This window comes from Lutra lutra, chromosome 9 (assembly GCF_902655055.1).
Source record: "Lutra lutra chromosome 9, mLutLut1.2, whole genome shotgun sequence".
In the NCBI taxonomy this organism is placed as follows: Eukaryota; Metazoa; Chordata; class Mammalia; order Carnivora; family Mustelidae; genus Lutra; species Lutra lutra.
The window spans coordinates 53,345,075-53,365,520 of NC_062286.1; the positions used below are offsets into that span (position 1 = coordinate 53,345,075).

The following is a 20,446-nucleotide window of genomic DNA, read 5'->3' on the forward strand; positions in this document are numbered from 1 at the left end:
AGCCCTTGCCTTCAGCTCGGGTCATGGTCCCATCAGGCTTTCTGCTCCGAAGGGAGCCTGCTTCCTCCTCTCTCTCTGCCTGCCTCTTTGCCTACTTGTGATCTCTGTCAAATAAATAAATAAAATCTTTAAAAAAAAATAAAGGATACAAAATCTAACAATTTAGTTGATAATATGACATATAAATAGGAGACAGTTGGAGAACAAGAAGAAAGCGTGCACGATGAGAAGCTAGTTGCAGGAAGAAACCATAACTTCTTTGACTGCTCAGAGAAATGAAGATGAAACCTATCCTTGGACCGTTTCTATATCTGATCCATGTTCCCTTCCTCACTGCTACTTCCTTGGACCCTCTTTATTGTGTCCAGGTCATTGCAATAGTTAATCTTTTTCTCCTTGCCTCCAGTCCCTCCAAACCATCCCTATCTTATTACTAGGCTGACTGTGAGGGTCACTTTATACTAATGAAAAACACAACCCACCTTGAAGATACAGTTCCCATTGACATTCATGTGCCAAGTAACCCACGCCTAAATAAAGCACCAGAGCCAGACAGTTTCATATGGGAATTCTTTCAAATCTTTAAGAAGACAGACAAACCAAAAAACCCCCTTTTTTAAAAGATTGTATTTACTTATTTGAGAGAGAGAGAGAGAGTGCACAAGCAGGGGGAGCAGCAGGCAGAGGAAGAAGGAGAATCAGGCTCCCCACGGAACAGGAGCCTGACGTGGGGCTTGATCCCAGGACCCCAGGATCATGACCTGAGCCAAAGGCAGTTATTTAACCAACTGAGGCACCCAGGCGCCCAACATACAGACAATTCTTACGCCATTTAAATTGTTTCAGAGAGTGAAAGTGGGACATGAAACCATAATAATTATAACACATTCAGACCAATCTTGCTTTGAGTCGATAAAAAGTGCTGCATGGAAGCTAGCAGGTAGTATCCTGCATAACCTTAGAATAATAATGATACATAAAAACCAAGTGAAGGCTCATTCCTAGTATTCAAGGATGGTTTAATATCATAAATCTTTTAAATATATTTCATGATATTAGTGCATCAAAGGACCTTTTGGCCATTAATAAATATCAAAAATTATTTGATAAAAAGGTAGTGTCACTTTATACAAATAATAGCTGTTAAGAGAGGAGAAGACTTATTCGACATGATGAAAATGATATTTTTCTCAAAACAAGAGTCAATATCCTGGTAAAACATTAGAAGAATTTCCATTAAATTTTGAAACAAAACAAGTGATTCTTGCTATCCAAACTTTTATTACTGTTCTGGAATAACACTGGAACTTAATCTAAAGTGGTGAGGTATAAAAATAAAACAAATATTGAAAAGGAAACAAAATCACTATTCAGTTTAGATAGTATGGTTACATGTCTATAAAATGTCAAAGAGTCAACGGAGAAAAAATATTAGAAATAGTGAGTACCTTTTAAAGTAGTCAGTTATGGGGACGCCTGGGTGGCTCAGTCGGTTAAGCTGCTGCCTTTGGCTTGGGTCGTGATCCCAGCATCCTGGGTTCGAGTCCCACATTGGGCTCCTTGCTCGGCGGGGAGCCTGCTTCTCCCTCTGCCTCTGCTGCCACTCTGTCTGCCTGTGCTCGCTCGCTCTCTCTCTCTGACAAATAAATAAAATCTTTAAAAAAATAAAAAAATTTTAAAGTAGTCAGTTATGAAAATGTATTTAGAAATTAATAGCTTTTTTGCATCTCAACATATAATATATTTGAAAATATAGTAATGGGAGAAAATAGCCCATTTGCAAATGCAGAAAGAACATAAAACATGAAGCAGAACTGATTTAAAGAAAACCATAATTCTTTACCAATAGGCATCAAGAGAAAACCTGAATTTAATAAAGAGCCACAATTTCCTGTTGGTTAGAAAATTCCATAGGGTTAAGAGGTTGCTTTTCCAAATTAATAAACTCCTTCAGTGAGAGGGGAGCACAGAGGACTTAGCAAAAATGTTTTTCCAAGTGAACTTCAGAATGGATAGGAAATCCTATAGAAAGAAAAGTGATTAGGGATACTTGTCCCATCACAAGGTAAATCATGAAAAACTTCATCAACTAAACAGAAGAGCAGAGGGGCACCAGGGCAGAATGAACAGGGGAATCAGTGGGACAGCTTAGAGAATCCAGAAATAGATCCTAAATGGATGAGAATTTAACACGGGGCAAGAAGGCATCTTATAAAGCAGTGGGAGAAAGATTGCTGGCCCTTTGGGAAATAAATAAGGTGGATCATTCCTTTCAACAAGATGAACTCCTGATTTATCAAAAATTTGAACATAAAAAGTAAATTCATATAGATATTAAAAAGATTATTTATATTTTTGATGCTCTTATGTTGGTAAAGAACTTGTCAGGTATGGTGGGAAAGTGTGAAATCATGATGGCAAAAATTAACAGATATGATTATATTTAAATGGAAAATGTATATTTTTATAAACTATCCCTCCCATCATAAATAAAGCTAAAAGACAAACTATGGAGGAAAATACTGCAACATCTGTGACAGTCAAAAAATTAATATCCTTAATGTAGAAGGAGGTATTATGAATCAATGTGAAAACAATATCTCAAGAGAAAAATGAACCAAGAACACAAGCAGTTTACAAAGGAAGACATTCAAGTGGCCATTAAAAATGTCTAGTTTTACTACTAATCAAAAAAGAATTTAAAAAATTGGAGGATTTTACTTTAACCCTTCTGACTACCAAAGATTTTTTTTTTAATTTTTAAAAATATTTATTTATTTATTTGACAGAGAGATCACAAGTAGGCAGAGAGGAAGGCAGAGAGAGGGAAGCAGGCTCCCTGCTGAGCAGGGAGCCCGACTCGGGGCTCGATCCCAGGACCCTGGGACCACGACCCGAGCGGAAGGCAGAGGTCTTAACCCACTGAGCCACCCAGGTGCCCCCAAAGATTTTTTTTTTTAAACCTCAGCAATATTCAGCAGATGGGAGGGAGATGAGAGCTGGGAACTCCAGCCCAACTGGTAGAAGTATAAATTGGCTCAACATTTTGGGAAGATGGTAAATACATTAAAACTTTTAATGTATATCCTTTGGCCTGGTACTTTTTATTCTAGGAATTCAAGAAGAGAATAATTTAAAGAATGAAAGAAAATAGATTTGCCTAAAGAAAAATGTATAAAGATATTATTTCACAGTAGTTTATGATATTTTAAAAATGACAAAGTGTCAGTGCTATCAATTACTTTTTACTAAATCATTAAAAAATAAAGGTTTCTATGTATTATAGGTTTAGTAATGTGGAAAAAATCTCAATAAACTAGAAAAACAGCTTGTAAAGTTGCTTATGCAGTATGGTCCCATTTTTATCCAGTTATATATATTCTGTAGTTATATATTATATATATGCTAACACACATGCGCACATATATATATATATATATATATATATATTTTTTTTTTTTTTTTTTTTTTTTTTTTACAGAGATGACCAGAAAGATTTTTAGTGGTTATCTCTGGGGATGAGATTTTTTTTTAATAGAACCCACTTTTTTCTTATGTTTTTCCATATTGCCTGATTTTTCTAGATAAGTCTGTATTTATAATTAGAAAAATATTTTAATATCTCTTTAATATATTAAAAAAAAAGAAGAAGAAGATAGGCAAAGCCAAGAAAGAATCATAGGAGGAGGTGTCAAGGTGGCTGAATGTTCTCACTGAGCAGGAGTCATTTCTATCTCTGTGGGACGTGGTCTTGTTTAGGATACAAGGATGTTCCTGAGTCAAGTTTCAGGGTTCCAAGAAGGAAATGGTTTAGAAGTCTTGGAGTCAAGAAAATGAGGGTTGACTGTTAGAAAGAGCTGGAAGGCTTTTAAAAATCCTGCAGCCCAGATCACACCCCTCTCTACCGGAAATCAGCCACTCTGAGGTGGGCCCAGGATCCCAGTGTGTAGCCATGGCCAAGGACCCCTGGAGTAGATGGAAAATTGGAGCACTGTTAGGGTAAGGAGCCTTGTCTGTCTGGTGTGCAAGGTTCTAGGGATTTTCTTAGCTCTGATCAGAGGGCTTGTTGGGGCGAAGGAAGAGGCTGGGGGACCAGGAGAAGGGAACAATTCTGAAACACATCAAAGGAGCAGCAAGGCTGACGTTGTGTTATGGAGTTTTTGGGTTAAACTGAGTCCTTCAGAAAGAAGGGGGGCGAAGTGTTTGCGATATGTGCGTGGGGGCCATGTTCCCCATAGTAAGTGGTTCTGTTTCTGTCCTTTTTAGGGTTACAGAACAGGCTACCCGTACCGATACCCCATTGTTCAAGAGAAAACCAAACACAAAAGTGAGGTGGAGATCCCAGCCACTGTCACAGCCTTCGTGTTTGAGGAGGACGGTGCCCCGGTGCCCGCCCTGCTGCAGCATGCCCAGAAGCAGCAGAAGGAGAAGACCCGTTGGCTCAACACGCCCAACACCTACCTGCGGGTCAATGTGGCCGATGAGGTCCAGAGGAGCATGGGCACCCCCCGGCCCAAGACCACAGTAAGGAGGAGATCGGGGTGGAGGGAGGGCATGTGGCTCCATTTGTGAGTCAAGCAGCTTTAAAAGGAGAACAGAACAAATATCCCTTGGGCTGGGTTATTCCCTTTAGGGCTTCCTCTTGGGCATCTAGGAGCAGCTGCTCATGCCCATAGAGCCTCTGATCACCAGTTTCTTGCAACTCTGCACTGAGTTTTGGGGATGAGGAGCAAATTTCTCCAGGGGGTGAAATTTCTCCAGGGGGCTGGACCTCACTCCCAATAGCACAAAACCCAGGAGCAATTGGCTTTTGCAAGGACCTTTTACAGGGTCCTTCTGGGAAGTACATGGGCATCCAACATTTGGACTGTCCATCTGGTGCAAACCCAGAAAGTGGGTGGGATATTAATTTCTATTAAGTTGTCTCCTCCCTCCCCCACCTTCTCTGTCTGTCTCTTTCTCTCTCTCTGTCTCCCTCACACACGCACCAGTACACACACACATCAACTCTAATTTGATGTTTCATTAATAGTAAAGCAGCTGGAAGCCAAGTAGGATAGCTCTTTATTAGAAAAAAAAAATGAAGCCCTGCAAATTAAAATCAGTAAGTCAGGGCACCTGGGTGACTCAGTTGGCACTGGACTCTTCAGCTCGAGTCATGATCTCAGTCAGGGTTGTGAGATCAAGCTTTACGTGCTCCGTGTGGAGTCTGCTTGAGGTTCTCTCTCTCCCTGTCCCCCTGCTCTCTCTCTCTCTCCCCCTATCTTTCTCTCCCTCTAAATAAGTAAATAAAATTGAAAATCAATAAGTCATATGATACTAAAGTTCAAGTGGCTGCCTGTTTGTCACATTGGTTGTCAAGGTTCTGAGCCCCACTCTCCAGCGCTCTTGATGGCTGACTGTTGATCTGGGGGCCTTCTTTGGCAACCAGGTCATTTGTTCCTCATCTCTGTTTTGGGAGACGACAGTCCTGAAGGAGGCCCAAGAAGAGAGAACATCTTTGCATAGGCTTGCTGACCTTCCATGGGGGGCCGGTTAGCCCAGATCTCAGGGGTGGGCCATAGGGGAAGATATGGTGATTTATTCCTTTGCCTTACCCTGGCCTTATGTGTGTTCAGTGGATGAAGGCTGATGAGGTGGAGAAATCCAGCAGTGGCATGCCAATACGTATCGAAAACCCAAACCAATTTGTGCCTCTCTATACCGACCCCCAAGAAGTGCTGGACATGCGGAACAAGGTAAGACGGGAGCTGCTTCTCTTACCATCTCTTCTCCCCCAAGCGGGGAGCCATCTCAGGTCCCACAAATATGAGCTGACTTTCTGGGATGTACCTTTCTTATCAAAACCCCAGATTCCGCTTAGGGGAAAGAAACGACCATTTATGGGCCCAACTCTAGCACTGTGCTAATTCTATACTTAACATGGTCCTAAATAACCCTCATACATATAGAGGGCTCGTGTGAGACATTAGATACGTCTAAAAAACCGGCCCACAAATTGAGTTTTTGTGAATTTTATGCTATTCTCCTTTTGGCTCATTTTCAAAATTTCAAAATCCTTTATATTTATCTCTCAACCTTTGCTTTACAGTTCACTCACTCACGTTTCTCATGTTACTTTAAAAACTTAGGTTGTAGTAGACCCCCTCCAAAAGGTCGGGTGCACTCCCAGAGCAGTGACTTACTGTATGGTTCAAGGACCCTCTGCAAGGTTGGTTTAAAATGCACGTGCCAGGGTCAATCCTCTTGTTCCTCCCCAAGGAGGGACTCCAATTCAGTAGTTGTAGGGTGGTTCCAGGAGTTTGTGATGGTCAAGAAATTTCTCAGGGGCTTCAGTGAAGCGTGAGGATCCCCGTCAAGGATCTCCTGTGCCTCGTCTCACTCTTCACCTCTTACAGTTACCTCCTCAGAGTTCATGAGAATCTGGTATTTTACAAACTGGTCATTTGTCTCTTAGAGGACACACTGTGTCAAGAAATAGGGGAGAGAGGCCCCTCACCCCCACTGGAGGACCTTTGTAGACCCTAGTCACAGGGTACATGAAACACCAGGATGCCCTCTGAATGCCCCCTCCCCCCACACACTGATGCTCAACAGCTAGCTCACTCTCCCCTTCCCTTGCCTCACAGATTCGAGAACAAAACCGACAAGACGTGAAGTCGGCAGGGCCTCAGTCCCAGCTCCTGGCGAGTGTCATCGCTGAGAAGAGTCGAAGCCCGGTACAGCAGAAGCTGCCCCTGTCTGGAGGGGAAACATGTTTGCCTTCTGGGTCTTCAGTACCTGGGGCTGGGCAGCAGGACCCCTGAGTCCTCATGCCCACCCTCCCCTGATCTTGGGCGCTGGTGCTCTTGCTACAGCACAGACGCTGTGAGGACCAGGGACAGTGTGTAATTGCCCCCTGTGGGTCCTGGGCAGGGGGGCAGCAGCCCAGCCTGCCCCCGGAGTGATGCTGACTTCCATGCTTTACCCATGGAACTCCACTCTGCCCTTTGTTGGTATCCTGCAAAGTGGGCATCACAGGAGTGTGGCCGGCAGCTCCCGGCTGCTCCAGGCCTGCCTGCCCTGAGCATTTCTGGCCTCTGTGCGTGGATATGGCATCATGAGGCCATAGCTCTGGGAAGATGCTCACGGGGTCGCAGAGAGGAGGCATGTACATAAGGACTGGTGCTCCATTTGGGACGGTTAGTTGCCCACACAAACCCCCATAGAGTTAGAAAGTATAAAGTTGTTTTCATGCCTGAGATAGGACAGTGTTTGTCTAGTGCTTAGCAAAAAGGATAAAGATTAGAATTCTGGCTTCTGTTGAAGACCACTGCTACTTATGGCAAGGTAGCAACGTGGATAGCATTTTCCTTAGTGGTAGGAAGAGGAAAGATACAGGAACTGTTCCTCTCTGGAGAGTAAAGTGAGATCGTTGAGGGCAGGCTGCAGCCCACAAGGTGGGTGCCCATGTAGGGAAGTGTGAAGGTTATGTCATTGTACCACCATTGTCACCCACTGCCACTAGCCAGGATGAGGAATGCCAAAAGTGCCATGGGACCACGGATAGAGAAACCCCATGGTATGGGGTGGGAGCTCAATACAGTGAGCAAAATTGATAAAAACTCTGCCATTTGTGCCAAGTGTTCTCCTTGAGTCCCTCTTCTTGGGACCCTGGGCTTGGATTCTGTTTTGAACTCTGTGATTCCTTAAGATAGGCCCGTGCTACTTCTGTTTCTGAAGATGCCACGGGCCACCCTCAGAGGACCTGGCAAGCCAGGGAAGGCAGCCCAGAGTGCGTGGCATGGGCCCACTGTCCTGGGCTCGCCTCCCCTGCATTTTGCGCTCTTTGGCCTCAGCTTCAGGGCGGCGCATTCTCAAAGGCCAAGCTGAGGATGCCAAATTAGGAGAGAGGGCTACGGGGTCTGAATTTTAGACCCTGTCATGGGCTGGAGGGGACAAAGGATTCCTGAAGCTCACACAAGGCCCCGCTGGTGAGCTCCCAGAGGCGGCAGCTCCACAAAGTCCCCCAGGGGTTTTGGCCAGTGTCTCTCCCCCACGTCCCCCACCAGGGACCTGCAGTCCAGGCAGGTTGAAGATCCAAGATTCAGGACCTTGGCCCCTTGTAATTTATGACTGTGTGCAAAACAGGACTAACAGTTTGGACTGAGAACGCTGAAGCCATTGTGTGTTTTGCATTTGACTTCCTGCTGTGTGCTGTGGCTTGTGCTGCTGTTGGGGGGTGGGAGGAGGGCACGGTGGGGAATGGCTGGCATGAAGCGGGCTTGAGCCAATGCTTTGCTTGCTGGCTTTTGGCTAACTGACTCCGGGCTGTTGACTGTATTTGCGTAGTGATGGCTTGCAAGCATCCGCAGGAGGGTCTGCAATAAACGTGTGTCTTCCTTCCACTTGGGAGCATCCTTTGATTTTATTTCCGGGGCAGAGGGTGGACTCCCTGCATTCATCCAGGCAGTTGCAAAGAACCCAGGTCTGGGGGTGAGGTAGCCGTGGGAAGGAATGAACAAGCCCTGCCCCAAGGCCCTGAGCTGTTTCCGAGGAGCCGCATGCCACGCTGCCCCTGGCAGGACTGCTGGCAGCCACATGAGTCTGAGAGGACGCTCGGGCCTGGGCCCTGACTGCAGCATTCAGAGAGCAACACACACTCTGTGGTTAACTTTCAGTCTACAGAGAGCCAGCTGATGTCCAAGGGCGATGCAGACACCAAAGACGACTCAGAGGAGACCGTGCCCAACCCCTTCAGCCAACTCACTGACCAGGAGCTGGAGGAATACAAGAAGGAGGTGGAGAGGAAGAAACTAGAGCTTGACGGTAAATACGCCGGGCTGGCCCGGAGTGGAGGGAGAGCTGGGGGCACCCAGAGGGGCAGCAGAGCAACCAGCAAGGCTCGCTCCCGCCAGTGACCCTGGGACCCATGCCTCCCGTCTGACAGGCCCCCTGGGGCTCCATCTAGCCTTGCCTCGCCTTCACGTTCAGCCTTCACTTCTCCCTCTCCCCCATCACATTCCCAGTTTGCCCTTCCTGCCCCATCAGCCAAGTCATATTCTTACCAGCGTGATGCTGTGACTTACGTAATGGTCCTCATGGCCCAGCACCTCACGGTGACATCGTGCTGCCATGACCTTGTCAGACCCTCTCACCTGGGCTTAAAGGAGGTAATCCTCATAAGTGCTTAGAACAGGGCCTGGAAGTACGGGGGAGGTCAGATAAAATGAGCTATGATAAGATAATTATAATAGTGATAATTACTATGAATCTGTCAGATCCAGTATAAACCTTTTAGCCTGGCAATGAAAACTCGCACCAGCTACCTCTGGTCTTTTCCTTATTCCTTCTTTATTTCAGAATCTCCAGGCAAGCCCATCTCTCTGTATTGAGTGCCAGATATGCACTCATGATCGCTTGTATGCTCTCATTCATGCCTTTGTCCCTTCCGGGCATGGTTTCCCTTTTGGCTATCCTGACCCCAGAACTTCCATCTCAAGCCTCTCTTCCAGCTAAAAAGCCCTCTCTGTCCCTCTCTACCCCACTCCACCTTTGAGCTGTCCCTTCTCTTTGTTTCAAGAGCACTTGGGGTCTGAGACACAGAGGAATTCAGTTCCTGGTTTTGCCCACCAGGCTGGGCTGTCATTCCCTCAGGAGGACCCTCTTCCACAACCCCCCACCCCACCCAGGGTCAGCCATCTTCCTGGGCACAAACAGGCCCTAGAAAAACCCTTGCTAGCTTGCTTGAAGTTCTAATGGGACAGTTGAAAAAATAGATAGAAAATGTGGTGCTTTCTATCCTTAGGGATTATTTGGGCTGAACAAGAAAATTAGATAAATAATAAATAAGCCATACGTAAACATCATGGATGGGAAGCCTGCAGGCTTGGGGTCCACACTGGGGCTGACATCCCACTGGCAGATGTGTTTGGGTGGAGGAAACAGAATACGACTCTGACTCCTCCCATTTGCCTCCCTGCACCCACCCCCCAGATGTAGTGGCAATTTTTAAAAGTGTGGGGGAAGCAGGTGCACCTGGGTGACCCTGTGGGTTAAGCGTCTGCCTTCAGCTCAGGTCATGGTCTCAGGGTCCTGGGATTGAGCCCTACATTGGCTCTCTGCTCAGCAGGGAGCCTGCTTCCCCCTCTCTTTCTGCCTGCCTCTCTGCCTACTTGTGATCTCTCTCTCTCTCAAATAAATAAATAAAAATAAAATCTTTTTAAAAAATAAAAATAAAAAGATAAAAGTTTGGGGGAAGCAGCTAACTTCAGTTAGGAGAAACGGGGGCCAGCTGGAAGAAGGCTTTTTTTTTTTTTTTTTTTTTTTTTTTTTTAATAAATATTCTCCTTTCATCTATTTGACCCCTATCCTGGGGTGGTTTTCTGTATTTTCAGGAGAGAAAGAAACCACTGCCGAGGAGCCTGGCTCACCTGTAAGGTCTGCACCAGCTTCTCCAGCACAGAGCCCAGCGAAGTCAGAGACTAAGAGCCCTGCGGTCTCTCCCTCCAAGTCTTTAGACGGTGAGTGGAGCTGAGCAGCTAGAAGGGAGGAGGCATCTCCACAGCTCAGAAAGGTGTCTGCACGGAAGGCAGGGCAGACATTCTCACTCCAGGGACTCTGCCTCTCAGCAGGACTTGTCTGCTACCCAGAAAGCTTTCTGTTCTGCCATTTCTAGGGAGTTTGAAATACGGGTTTCCAAATTTAAGCTTGTTTCATTCAAAGGCTGTGACAACACAGCTTACAGTTAAGTCCCTGTTTAAGCAATAATGATTGACTCACAGCCTTCCCACCTCTCACTCAGACTAGGTTGGCTGGTGGGTCTTTCTAGATGCACCAGCCTAGTGCTCAGACTCTAATGTGCTTAGGGATCACCAGGATCTTGTTGAAATGAAGTTTCTGATGCAATAGGTGTGGGATGGAACCTGAGACTGTATATTTCTAACAAGCTCCCAGGTAAGGCTCATGATGTCATTCTCAGCCTTTGGAATCTCAACACACTGGAATTACCTGGTGAGGTTTAAAAATCCTGACACTGGCCTGGGTCCCACCACAGCATCCCCTGTGGTTCTCAGTTAAATGGTCTGGGGATGGGGTACAGAAGAGTACACTGGAGTTTTAAGATCTCTCCAGCTACATCAAATGTGTAGCCCAGGCTGAGAACAACTTCATTAGATACGGGTTTACAGAACTAAGGTCTAGGCCCAACTCAACTGCTAACTAATAACAACCCTACTGCTAATTTTAGAAAATCAGATAATCTCTGTGCCTCAGTTTCCTTGTCTGTGAAAAGGGACTACCAATATTTTCCCTTTTTAAGGTTCTTATACATATAAGAAAGCTGTAGATGAAAACATAAAGCATGAAATGGAAAATATAAAAATTTCATTCATAAAGAATGAAATGAAAAATATAAAAGAAAGAAAAAATTTAAATGTAAGATCTGATTGTGATTATGATTAATAATATACATATGGTGGATAATAATACTATTATATTATATTATATTATATTATATTATATTATATTAGTCTATACTACCTAGATCGTAAAACTGTCTTTATTGAGGTCCTGGAGTCCCTCTAGGCAGGAACACTGCTCCCTAGGTCCCCTGTGATTTTCCCTGTTCTGGGTAGACTGACCACATGTGTGGATGCTGCTAGAACCCCCCAACCTCTGAGCTCCCTCCACAGGCAGATTGTTGCCTTGAGTGTAGTCCCAGTGTTGCCAGAGGAAACTCATCTGCTTGTGGCCAGAGCTCCAAGTGGATGTCCCCTAACTGTTTGTGTTCATTGTGTCTCATCGTGGTGTTATCAACCTGTCTCCACAATGTCTTCCTTTCTCTTCCCATTTGTGCCTTCATCAAAGGAGTTTCCTCCGATTCTGAATACTTGTCTCTGTAGTAAGTATAGAGAGGCTATTTACTAACTCACCCCAACACTTGCAATGGGGGAGGGAGGTCTCTTTTTTTAAAAAAATGTGTTTATCCCCAGCTTTTTCTTTGGCAACCCTGACTTTGGGAGGTTTCTTGGCTATAAAGCTCATGACCAACTCCACATGTGCTCTGCATGGGCAGGCTTCCCTCTGGGATATGCACACATAGGATGGACTCGTGCACATACACACACTCTCATCCTCACATGGGGCATGCCACCCAGAGGCAACAAGCCTGCACAGTGAAAGGGCAGGGGGGCCAGCTCCTGGGCCCTCCCTGTGGAGGAGTCCTATGGCCCTCATGGGCACATCGGCATCCCTTTACCTAATGGCCCCTCCAAGGAGCCCATGAACTCTTCTAGGGCTGTGGCACAGAGCCTGAATGGCCCGAGAACCAACTGCCTTCTGGAGATGCTTAGAGCACCTGGCCTGACTGTGTCTTCAGCATCCCCCAGGGGTGCGCACCAGCCGCAGGAGGGAAATCCAAGCGGGAGAGGCAGCTTGTGGCAGCAGTGGGACAAGGGATAGTAATCGCATTTCAGCTCCTGGGAACCTCTGGGAGCAACCTCTGCTGTTCAGAGGGACAGAGCATGGAAGGAGGGGTGTAGGATAAATGCTTACCTACCCCTGACATTATTCCCACAGGTAGCCCTATTCTTGCCCTCTCTGGTGCAAATCTGTGCCTTCATGGAGGGGCACACCCTGGTAGAGTTGTTAGAAAAATCAAGATCTTCTTCCCTGAAGATTCGGCCCATAGTACAGACAGAGCTGAGCCCACACGATGAGGCCAGAGTTGTTGCTGCTTTGGGTAATCAGGGTGGGGCATAGAGGGCCATGGCCATGCCGCGAGGTGGCTTGCCCAGCTCCTCAGGGCTGACAAGGCTGAGCCTCCCACTCCCATCAAGGTGAGCGCTTTCACATTAGCTCCCCCCTTGAATCAGGGGTGGCTTTTCACTGCGTGCCACCATGCTCTGGTGCTGAGTCACCTCGGTGTCCCTCCTCCTCTCACTTCTACCTCATCAGCCTCCCTGAAGGAGACTCTTTCAAACCCTCTTCCTCCACATCTGGTCATCTCTGTCATCGCCTTCTCTTTGATCAGCTCCTGATCCCTGCACCTGCTGACTCCATCCCCCGATAACCTCTCAGGAGCACTGGCTGTGCCTGCCAGAAAGAGCCCTGCATTCAGGATCAGATGATCAGCACTGTCACTTACCGATTTTGCCATCTCAAATAAGTCAGTTAAAAACCCTGCAGAATGGGGGGCTGCCTAACAAGAATCCTTGTCCTATCCTAAGCCATAGCACTGTTACTGGGATAAAATGAGCAAATGGATACAAAAGGGCCTTGTAACTTGCTTCCATCAATCAGTTCTCATTACGTACTGTGTTCTTGGGATTGTGAGAGAGAATACAGGCATGCTGTTTCAAGCCACTAAACTTGGGGATGGAGGTTGTTACGTAGCAATAGATAATTACTGAATCACGGTGCATAATAAGAGCTGGTTTTATGGAAATCCATTTTTCTGTGGGTTGACCAGGCTCAACTGGATGGTTCTTTTCCATTCAGGTGAGCTGTGGCTGCATTTGTCTGGGAGCCTGACTGAACCGGGACTTCCAAGATGGCGTACTCATGTCAGGCGCTTTGGCCGGAATAGCTGGAAGGCTGGGCTCAGCTGGGACATGGGGATGGCTAGGTCTCTGTCTCTCTGTCTCTCTTCATGTGGTTGTAGGGCCTCTCCATGTGTGTTTCCATCAAGGCAGTCAGACTTCATTACACAGTGGCTCAAGGCTCCCCAAACTCTGAAAGCAGGAACTTCTAGGCCTTCTTAAGTCTTCAGCCTAAGGCTGGCTCCTTGGCACTTGCTCAGCATTCTGTTGGTGGCTGTGAACCACAGGGCCAGCTCAGATTCATTGTGGCAGGGGACCACACCTAACTGTGTCCTCTTAAAAAAAAAAAAAAAGAAGATAAATGACACATGAAACTATAAAATGGATATATCAGCAATGGATTTAGAGAATTTGGGGCAAGATCATTGTCAAATTTCAGGGGAGGCTTGAGCCAGATCAGAGGGTTTAAGAGGCCAACTAGCAGGTAAAGGAGGAGAATGGACAGAAGGTTGAATTTAGACAAGTGTATTGATTTCAAGACTATTGCCAGGTGATGACCATGGGGACACATGGTGGGAGGGTAAGAGTGCAGGCCATCAGAGTAAAGGCTGGATGTAGTAGGGAACTTAGTAACTGGATGATGAGAGGACATGGGCAGGACAGTAGAAGGATGGAAGCCAGGGCCAAGGTGTTAGATGCTAAGAGAGAGACAGCCCTCAAGAGCCATCTGGAAGAGGATGTTGACTTGCGTAGAGAAGTTCAGAAGTTAGAAAAGACCTAACAAATAAGAATTTGTCCACAGTCAAGCTAGCCCATTCTGTCCCCAGATTTACAACCCTCTGTCCTGTGTCCCATGTAATCATACATTTCTCTGGTCTTTACCCCTATCAAGTACCCTAGTTCTTTCCTAAAACTTCCTTCCCCACCCCTTCCTTCTGTAAGTCATACCAGTCATACATCCCCCATTGCTCACATTCCTAGAGAGTGGTGCATGCCCATTACCTTCCTGTGGTATGAGATCTGATACAGCTCACTCACACACACCAGCATTCACACACCACACCCACATACCCATTCACAAACTCACATGCCCACACACACAAACTCAGCACAACTCATACACTCACCCACACACTCACGCACCACACCCCCATACTTATTCACACAGCTCACTCCACATTCACACACTTACAAATTCACACATGCACACACATCCTCACACACTCACAAACACATGCACACACATGTTCTCATACACGCACACACTCCTCTCAGTTTCACATAGTGAAAAGAGCACAAAACTGGATGTCAGGAGATTGAGGTCTGCTCACTTTTACTACTTGACTCAGCTTTCATTTCTGTAAAATGGGAGGAGCTGAGCTAGATGATCTTTAAATTCCTTTCTACTTTTCAGAGTCTGTGGTTTTAGAATTCCCCCTCCTCCCTCCCCACCCAGGCATTTCAAAGCTTGAGTGGAAGCAAGGTTGGGGAGAGAGTGGGAAGGGGGAGAAAGGGCAGTAGTGGGGTTCAGTTTCTGGGGCCTGAGCAGCTCTGGCTTTGAACATGGCAGCAATCCAAATAGGTTCCCTCCAGGTGACCGCTAGAGTGGGCCAACTAGGCAACTTCCCCTTTGGTTAATCCTTTTATCTTGGAAATATGGGGTCCATATCACTCAGGGAATTCCATTCTCCCTCTGACTTCCCCTTTCTGCCTATTGGAAAGATACTCTCCATTTTTCCAAAAGTTCCTCTCTGGTATCAGAAATGAGATTGGTATTAAAAACATGTAATTTCCATGTTAGCTAACTAGAATTTAAATAAAAGCTTTAAAAATTTTTTTAATTTTTTAATTAAATGCCTGGATGGCTCAATCGTTAAGCATCTGCCTTTGGCTCAGGTCATGATCCCAGGGTCCTGGGACCGAGCCCCGCATCGGGCTCCCTGCTCTGCGGGAAGCCTGCTTCTCCCTCTCCCACTCCCCCTGCTTGTGTTCCCTCTCTTGCTCTTTCTTTCTCTCTGTCAAATAAATAAAATGAAATCTTAAAAAAAAACCCTTTAATTTCCATATTTTTACTGGTGAAACTGAACTGGTTACAACAGTTCTTAGATTCTTCCACTGAGTTGTATGTGTTAGTGGTCTCCTCCTTCCTATAACCTCTCTCCTCACCTGGGTCTGTCCCCACATTTCGTCCTACAGAAGCTCTCAACTGGGCCGTATTGCCACATTTGGACATCATTACCTGTTTACATTTGTAGACAAGGACCCAGAATAAAAGACTTGCCAAGGGCCTGTTCCCAAGGCAGGTTTCGTGAAAGGGGGTACAGGTTTCGGGTGATAACCCTGCCTAACCCTTTCCCCCTACAATGTCAGCCTGTCCCTCCTTTTGCCCTAGTCTTATTTTATAGAACTGCCTAGAAATGGTTCTGTTAGCCGCACATGGAAATTCTCACCTGGTCAAAATCTTACGGGTTGTATCTTTTAATCTTTTCCTAGAAGGTGCTAAGAAGACAGAAACAAGCAAAGCCACCACAGAGCCTGAAACCACACAGCCAGAAGGAGTGGTGGTCAACGGGAGGGAGGACGAACAGACCACAGAGGAAATTCTCAGCAAAGGCTTGAGCCAGATGACCACCAATGCCGACACAGATGTTGATACCTCTAAGGACAAAACCGAGTCGGTCACCAGCGGCCCCATGTCTCCAGAGGGCTCACCTTCCAAGTCTCCCTCCAAAAAGAAGAAGAAATTCCGAACCCCGTCCTTCCTGAAAAAGAGCAAAAAGAAGGAGAAAGTGGAGTCCTGATTGGTAGTGCCCTTGGGCTCCCATCCACACCCTCTCCCTCCACCCCTTCCCTTCTCCCATCTCTGTCCCTGGAAGCACAGGGCCAAGGAGGGATAGAATAGGACCCTGGATCACACTCTGAGGGGGAACTTAGAGATGACCCAACCAACCCCTCATTTTCCATTTGCCCCAGAGAAATCAGGTGACTTTCCCAAGGTCACACAGCTAGTTAGTGGTAGAGCCTCCACTAGAATTGGGGTCTCCTTGCCCCCAGTCCAGTGCTCTTTCCACTACACAACACTGCCTAGTTGTGGGCTACCTTTGTGAGGATGTGGTCCACCAGTCTGAGCCCAGGGCAGAAGGCCAGAGTGGGCTGTGAAGGCCTCACAAGTCTCAGACCAAATCAGACACGTTGAGACTTCCCCTGAGCAAGGTCCTCTTCCTCACAGGAATCCAATCTCCTGCTAATGGAGCTGTCACAGTTTAGAAATCTCTCTTTTCCATAGGGTCCCCGCCCTGCTGCTCTCAGTAACTAGACAAACTGACCCGTCCCCTACACCAGGAGTTAATCTTTGTTCCCAAGGGCTGATGGCTTAGCTTGTACTTCCCCAACCACTAACCCTGAGCTTTCTTCATGGAACCTCCTGAACGATGGGTGGATGAAGAATTGTAAGAGCGGGCATACATAAGGGCAAGCCAAGTCAGCCACAGGATTGGGCATCGTTTAATCAATGTAAGAAGCCAGGAACTTGGCCCATTTGAATCGTGCATCTCAGGCGCTTCAAAACTAAAACCAAATTTAGCTTAGAGAAAAGTTGTCTCATGCTCAGGGCGGAAATTTGGGGTAATTCAGATCCTCTGTTGGCTTTGGGTTGTACAAGGAGGATCAAAACAACACAGGAAATGCTATGCTTTCTAGCTTTGCATGGTACATGGAGCAATGTGGCTATACCTGTTTCACTCCTGTCTGGCGGTCAGGTGTCCCCTGACCTTCTTTCCAACCTGGAAGCACTGGCTCACAGACTGGAACTGGCATCTTACCCTTGGCACCTCGACCTTGGCTCCTTTGGGTTCTGACTCAGTCACTCTGGGTCCAACAGAGGAGAATGAGATGAGCCCTTGAGAATTAATTCTCTTGGATCAGCTATCAGAACAATCAGCTTGGGTGTCCTTGCCCTGTCACTACCTGTCCATCCCGGGGCCTAGCAAGAGCCACGGCTGCTGCTGTTAACGCCAACACTCTCCATTCATACTCTTCCACGGGACACCGATTAATGAGCATTGTTGGCTCCTAAAAAAGTAGACAATCCATTCTCTTTATAGCACAGTGTCTTCAAAGAGTATTTTTCCTTTTTGTTCTGATTATGGTGAAAGTACTTTTGAAGTTCTTAATCATAGTTTTTCACTTTTGAGCACTTACTTTCTATATACAGACACTGTGCCTGCTTTCCATACGTTATACCCTTGGACGGTCATGATAGTCCTGTGATGTGGGTAAGACAGTCCCATTTTACCAGTAAGAAAACTGAGCCCCCAAAAGGACAATTGACTTGCTCCGGGTAACTTGGCTAGAAAGATCCAGAGCCTGGATTTGACCTCTGGGTCAGTCTGAGTCCAGAGCCTTTGTTCTTAACAATTACGATGATTCGAAAACTTGAAATCCCCAAGCGGGGGGTTTAATTTAGTCCAGGACCCATTTCTATGACTGGTCTCCACTGTGTAATGTCAGCATTTGAAATGAAGGCAGGAAACTACCTGTGTTCTCCCTCATCAGTGCATGTTAAGCTTCTGACAAACGTGGACTGTGGCGAGGCCAGTGTGGAACTCTGACGGAGGAGAGGCAGGAGACTTCTGGTTGGGCCAGAGTACGGGGGGCTGTTTCTTGAGAAGAAAGGAAGCATGACTAAGGAGAATGCAGAACTGTGTCTCTCTCGTGCAGATCTCTAAATGCTATCCCAGCTCCTGCTCTGCTCTACTTTCTGATGGGCCTTGTGATGGGCAACCCCGTGATCAGGGGCATCTGATGTCTCAGAAAAGTCAATGGGAAATGCCTTTAAAAGCCAGTCCTTTGATGCCTTCTTTGAAAAACTAGATTTCACATTCATCCTTTCATCCCTCACAATATTTGTGAAGCACCCACAAAGCACCAGGCATTATGCCATCATTAAACCCCTCGTTGTGGCTAGAATCATCAGCAGCAAACAGTGTTACGGGATGAATGGAGAGGATCACCATTGATGCAGCTTTTTGTGTTGGAGTGGTTGTAGCTCAGAGATGATGTTGATTGACTCTCCGCATTCAACAAATTCTCTTTATTCCCTTTACCACAACGAGGCCTCATTTAGGTGAAAACAGCACAGCCTTGCTGGAGGATTGTCCTTGGAATTTATGCCATGGGTCCACCTTTTATTTATGCATTTGTTCATCCTCATGCCTTCGAACACAACCACCACCACCAACAAAACGCCATGAGCTTGGGTCATGAGTCGAGTCAGAAGGCAGAACGTAGTCCCTGCCCACAGAGGTTTTTAGGTATAGGAGGCTTGTAGGCAAGTTACAAAAAGGGCAAGGGGGCAGAGATGACATAAGGAAGTAATGGTTTATTGTCTTCTGGACCAGAGAAACTTTCCTGAAAGATGTGATGATTGACTTAGGTTTTCTGACAAGGAGGAATTCTCCGGGAAGACAAAAGGGTTGGTGGGATATTCGTGCTGAGGGAAGAGCATGTGCAAAGGCACAGAAGCACAAAACTCCATGACAGGCCCACGGAGTCACGCAGGAACGCCGGAGCATAAGGTGTAATGGACGGGGGTTTTGTTACATAGGTGGGCAGGGCTGGCTCAGAGAGAAATCTGCAGAAGTGTGCAACTAGATTTTATCCTGAAGGGGGTTTGGAGCTGCTGATGGCTTCCAATCAGGGCGTCATGGTCAGCTTGACTTTTACAAAAGTCCACTAGTCGATTGAGTGGAGAATGGCTGGAGAGAAATGTGGTGAAGGCTCAGACCTCCTAATGAAGTCCATCAGCTCAGAAACGTGCCTGGTGGCCTGCCTCACACTCCGTTTTTTCTTTATAGTGCATAGCTTGCTTCCTGCACAGAATTTCACTTCCCCAAAGCTCTTTGAGTAAGGCATCTCAGGAAAGATTTTCAACAAGGAGAGGGAATCATTCAAAGAGCTAATGCTTAGTGTGGTTTCCAGGTCTGTCTCGTCCCACCGCAGAACTGCCATGGGATCCGGGAGGCACTCTGCCGGTTTCTTACTCTTGCGTGAGTGTCGGGGGTAGCGCATTGGATGCCGCTGCAGGAGACGTGTACTCCGAACAAAACCGTGGGCTTCTAGGGAGAGGACGGGACGTTTTCTTTGGGTCTGGAAAAAGTTGGCTGAAAACTTCGACCAGTGTCTGTCTGGAGAAAATGTCTCTAAGCGGGGCTCAGAGTGGGTGGGCAGGAGGAGCCGCTGTGCTCGGACATGCTGCAGCAAGGGCTGAGAACACGGGAGCCAGTCTGCAGTGTGACTGATGTCTGACCTGGAAAAGGGGAGGTTTGGAGGTTGTTTCCATGGGAAGTCAGGCAGGGGTGGCTTGGGGAGGCAGCAGGAGAGATGGTTACAGAGACACAACTTGGCTCCAGTGACTCTGTGCGCTGGTGGCTGACACCCAGAAGTGATGTGAGAACTGTCCACACCATGTGACCTTTCTCAAACTTTGCAAAAAGCTTTGCCAAGAGGCAAGCCTCTAGCACAGATCTGTGCTCCATGAGAGCTTCCTGGCCTGTAGTGACCCAAGTAACTGTCCAAATTCAGCCAGGTAACACAGAGATAACAATAACCTGCCCCAAGGGGCGCCTGGGTGGTGCAGTTGGTTAAGCATCTGACTCTTGGCTTTGGCTCAGGTCATGGTCTCAGCATCCCGGGATCAAGCTGGGTTCCATGCTCAGTGTGGAGCCTGCTTGAGGTTCTTGCTTCCTTTCCCTCTGTCCCTCCCACCCAGCCTTGCTCCCTTGCTCTCTCTCTCTCTCAAATAAGTAAATCTTTTTTTAAAAAAAAATTTTATTTACTTATTTGACAGAGAGAGACACAGCGAGAGAGGGAACACAAGCAGTGGGAGAGAGAGAGGAAGAAGCAGGCTTCCCGCGGATCAGGGAGCC

At 46.7% G+C, this 20,446-nt stretch overlaps 1 protein-coding gene across 3 annotated transcripts in view; it reads left to right on the forward strand.

The window, feature by feature from the left end:
* ADD2 (adducin 2) overlaps positions 1-20,196 on the forward strand; it is a 105,631-nt gene extending 85,435 nt beyond the window's left edge. For 2 of the 3 annotated variants that reach the window (XM_047746731.1, XM_047746732.1), the window contains exons 11-16: positions 4,267-4,524; positions 5,619-5,738; positions 6,630-6,719; positions 8,661-8,808; positions 10,377-10,502; positions 16,014-20,196. In XM_047746731.1, the coding sequence (XP_047602687.1) occupies positions 4,267-4,524; positions 5,619-5,738; positions 6,630-6,719; positions 8,661-8,808; positions 10,377-10,502; positions 16,014-16,321 (1,050 nt within the window). In that variant the 3' untranslated portion in view covers positions 16,322-20,196. Of the gene's footprint in view, positions 1-4,266; positions 4,525-5,618; positions 5,739-6,629; positions 6,807-8,660; positions 8,809-10,376; positions 10,503-16,013 lie in introns of those variants that run through there. The other variant, XM_047746733.1, reaches the window with a different exon arrangement.
* The last annotated feature ends 250 nt before the right edge of the window (positions 20,197-20,446 follow it).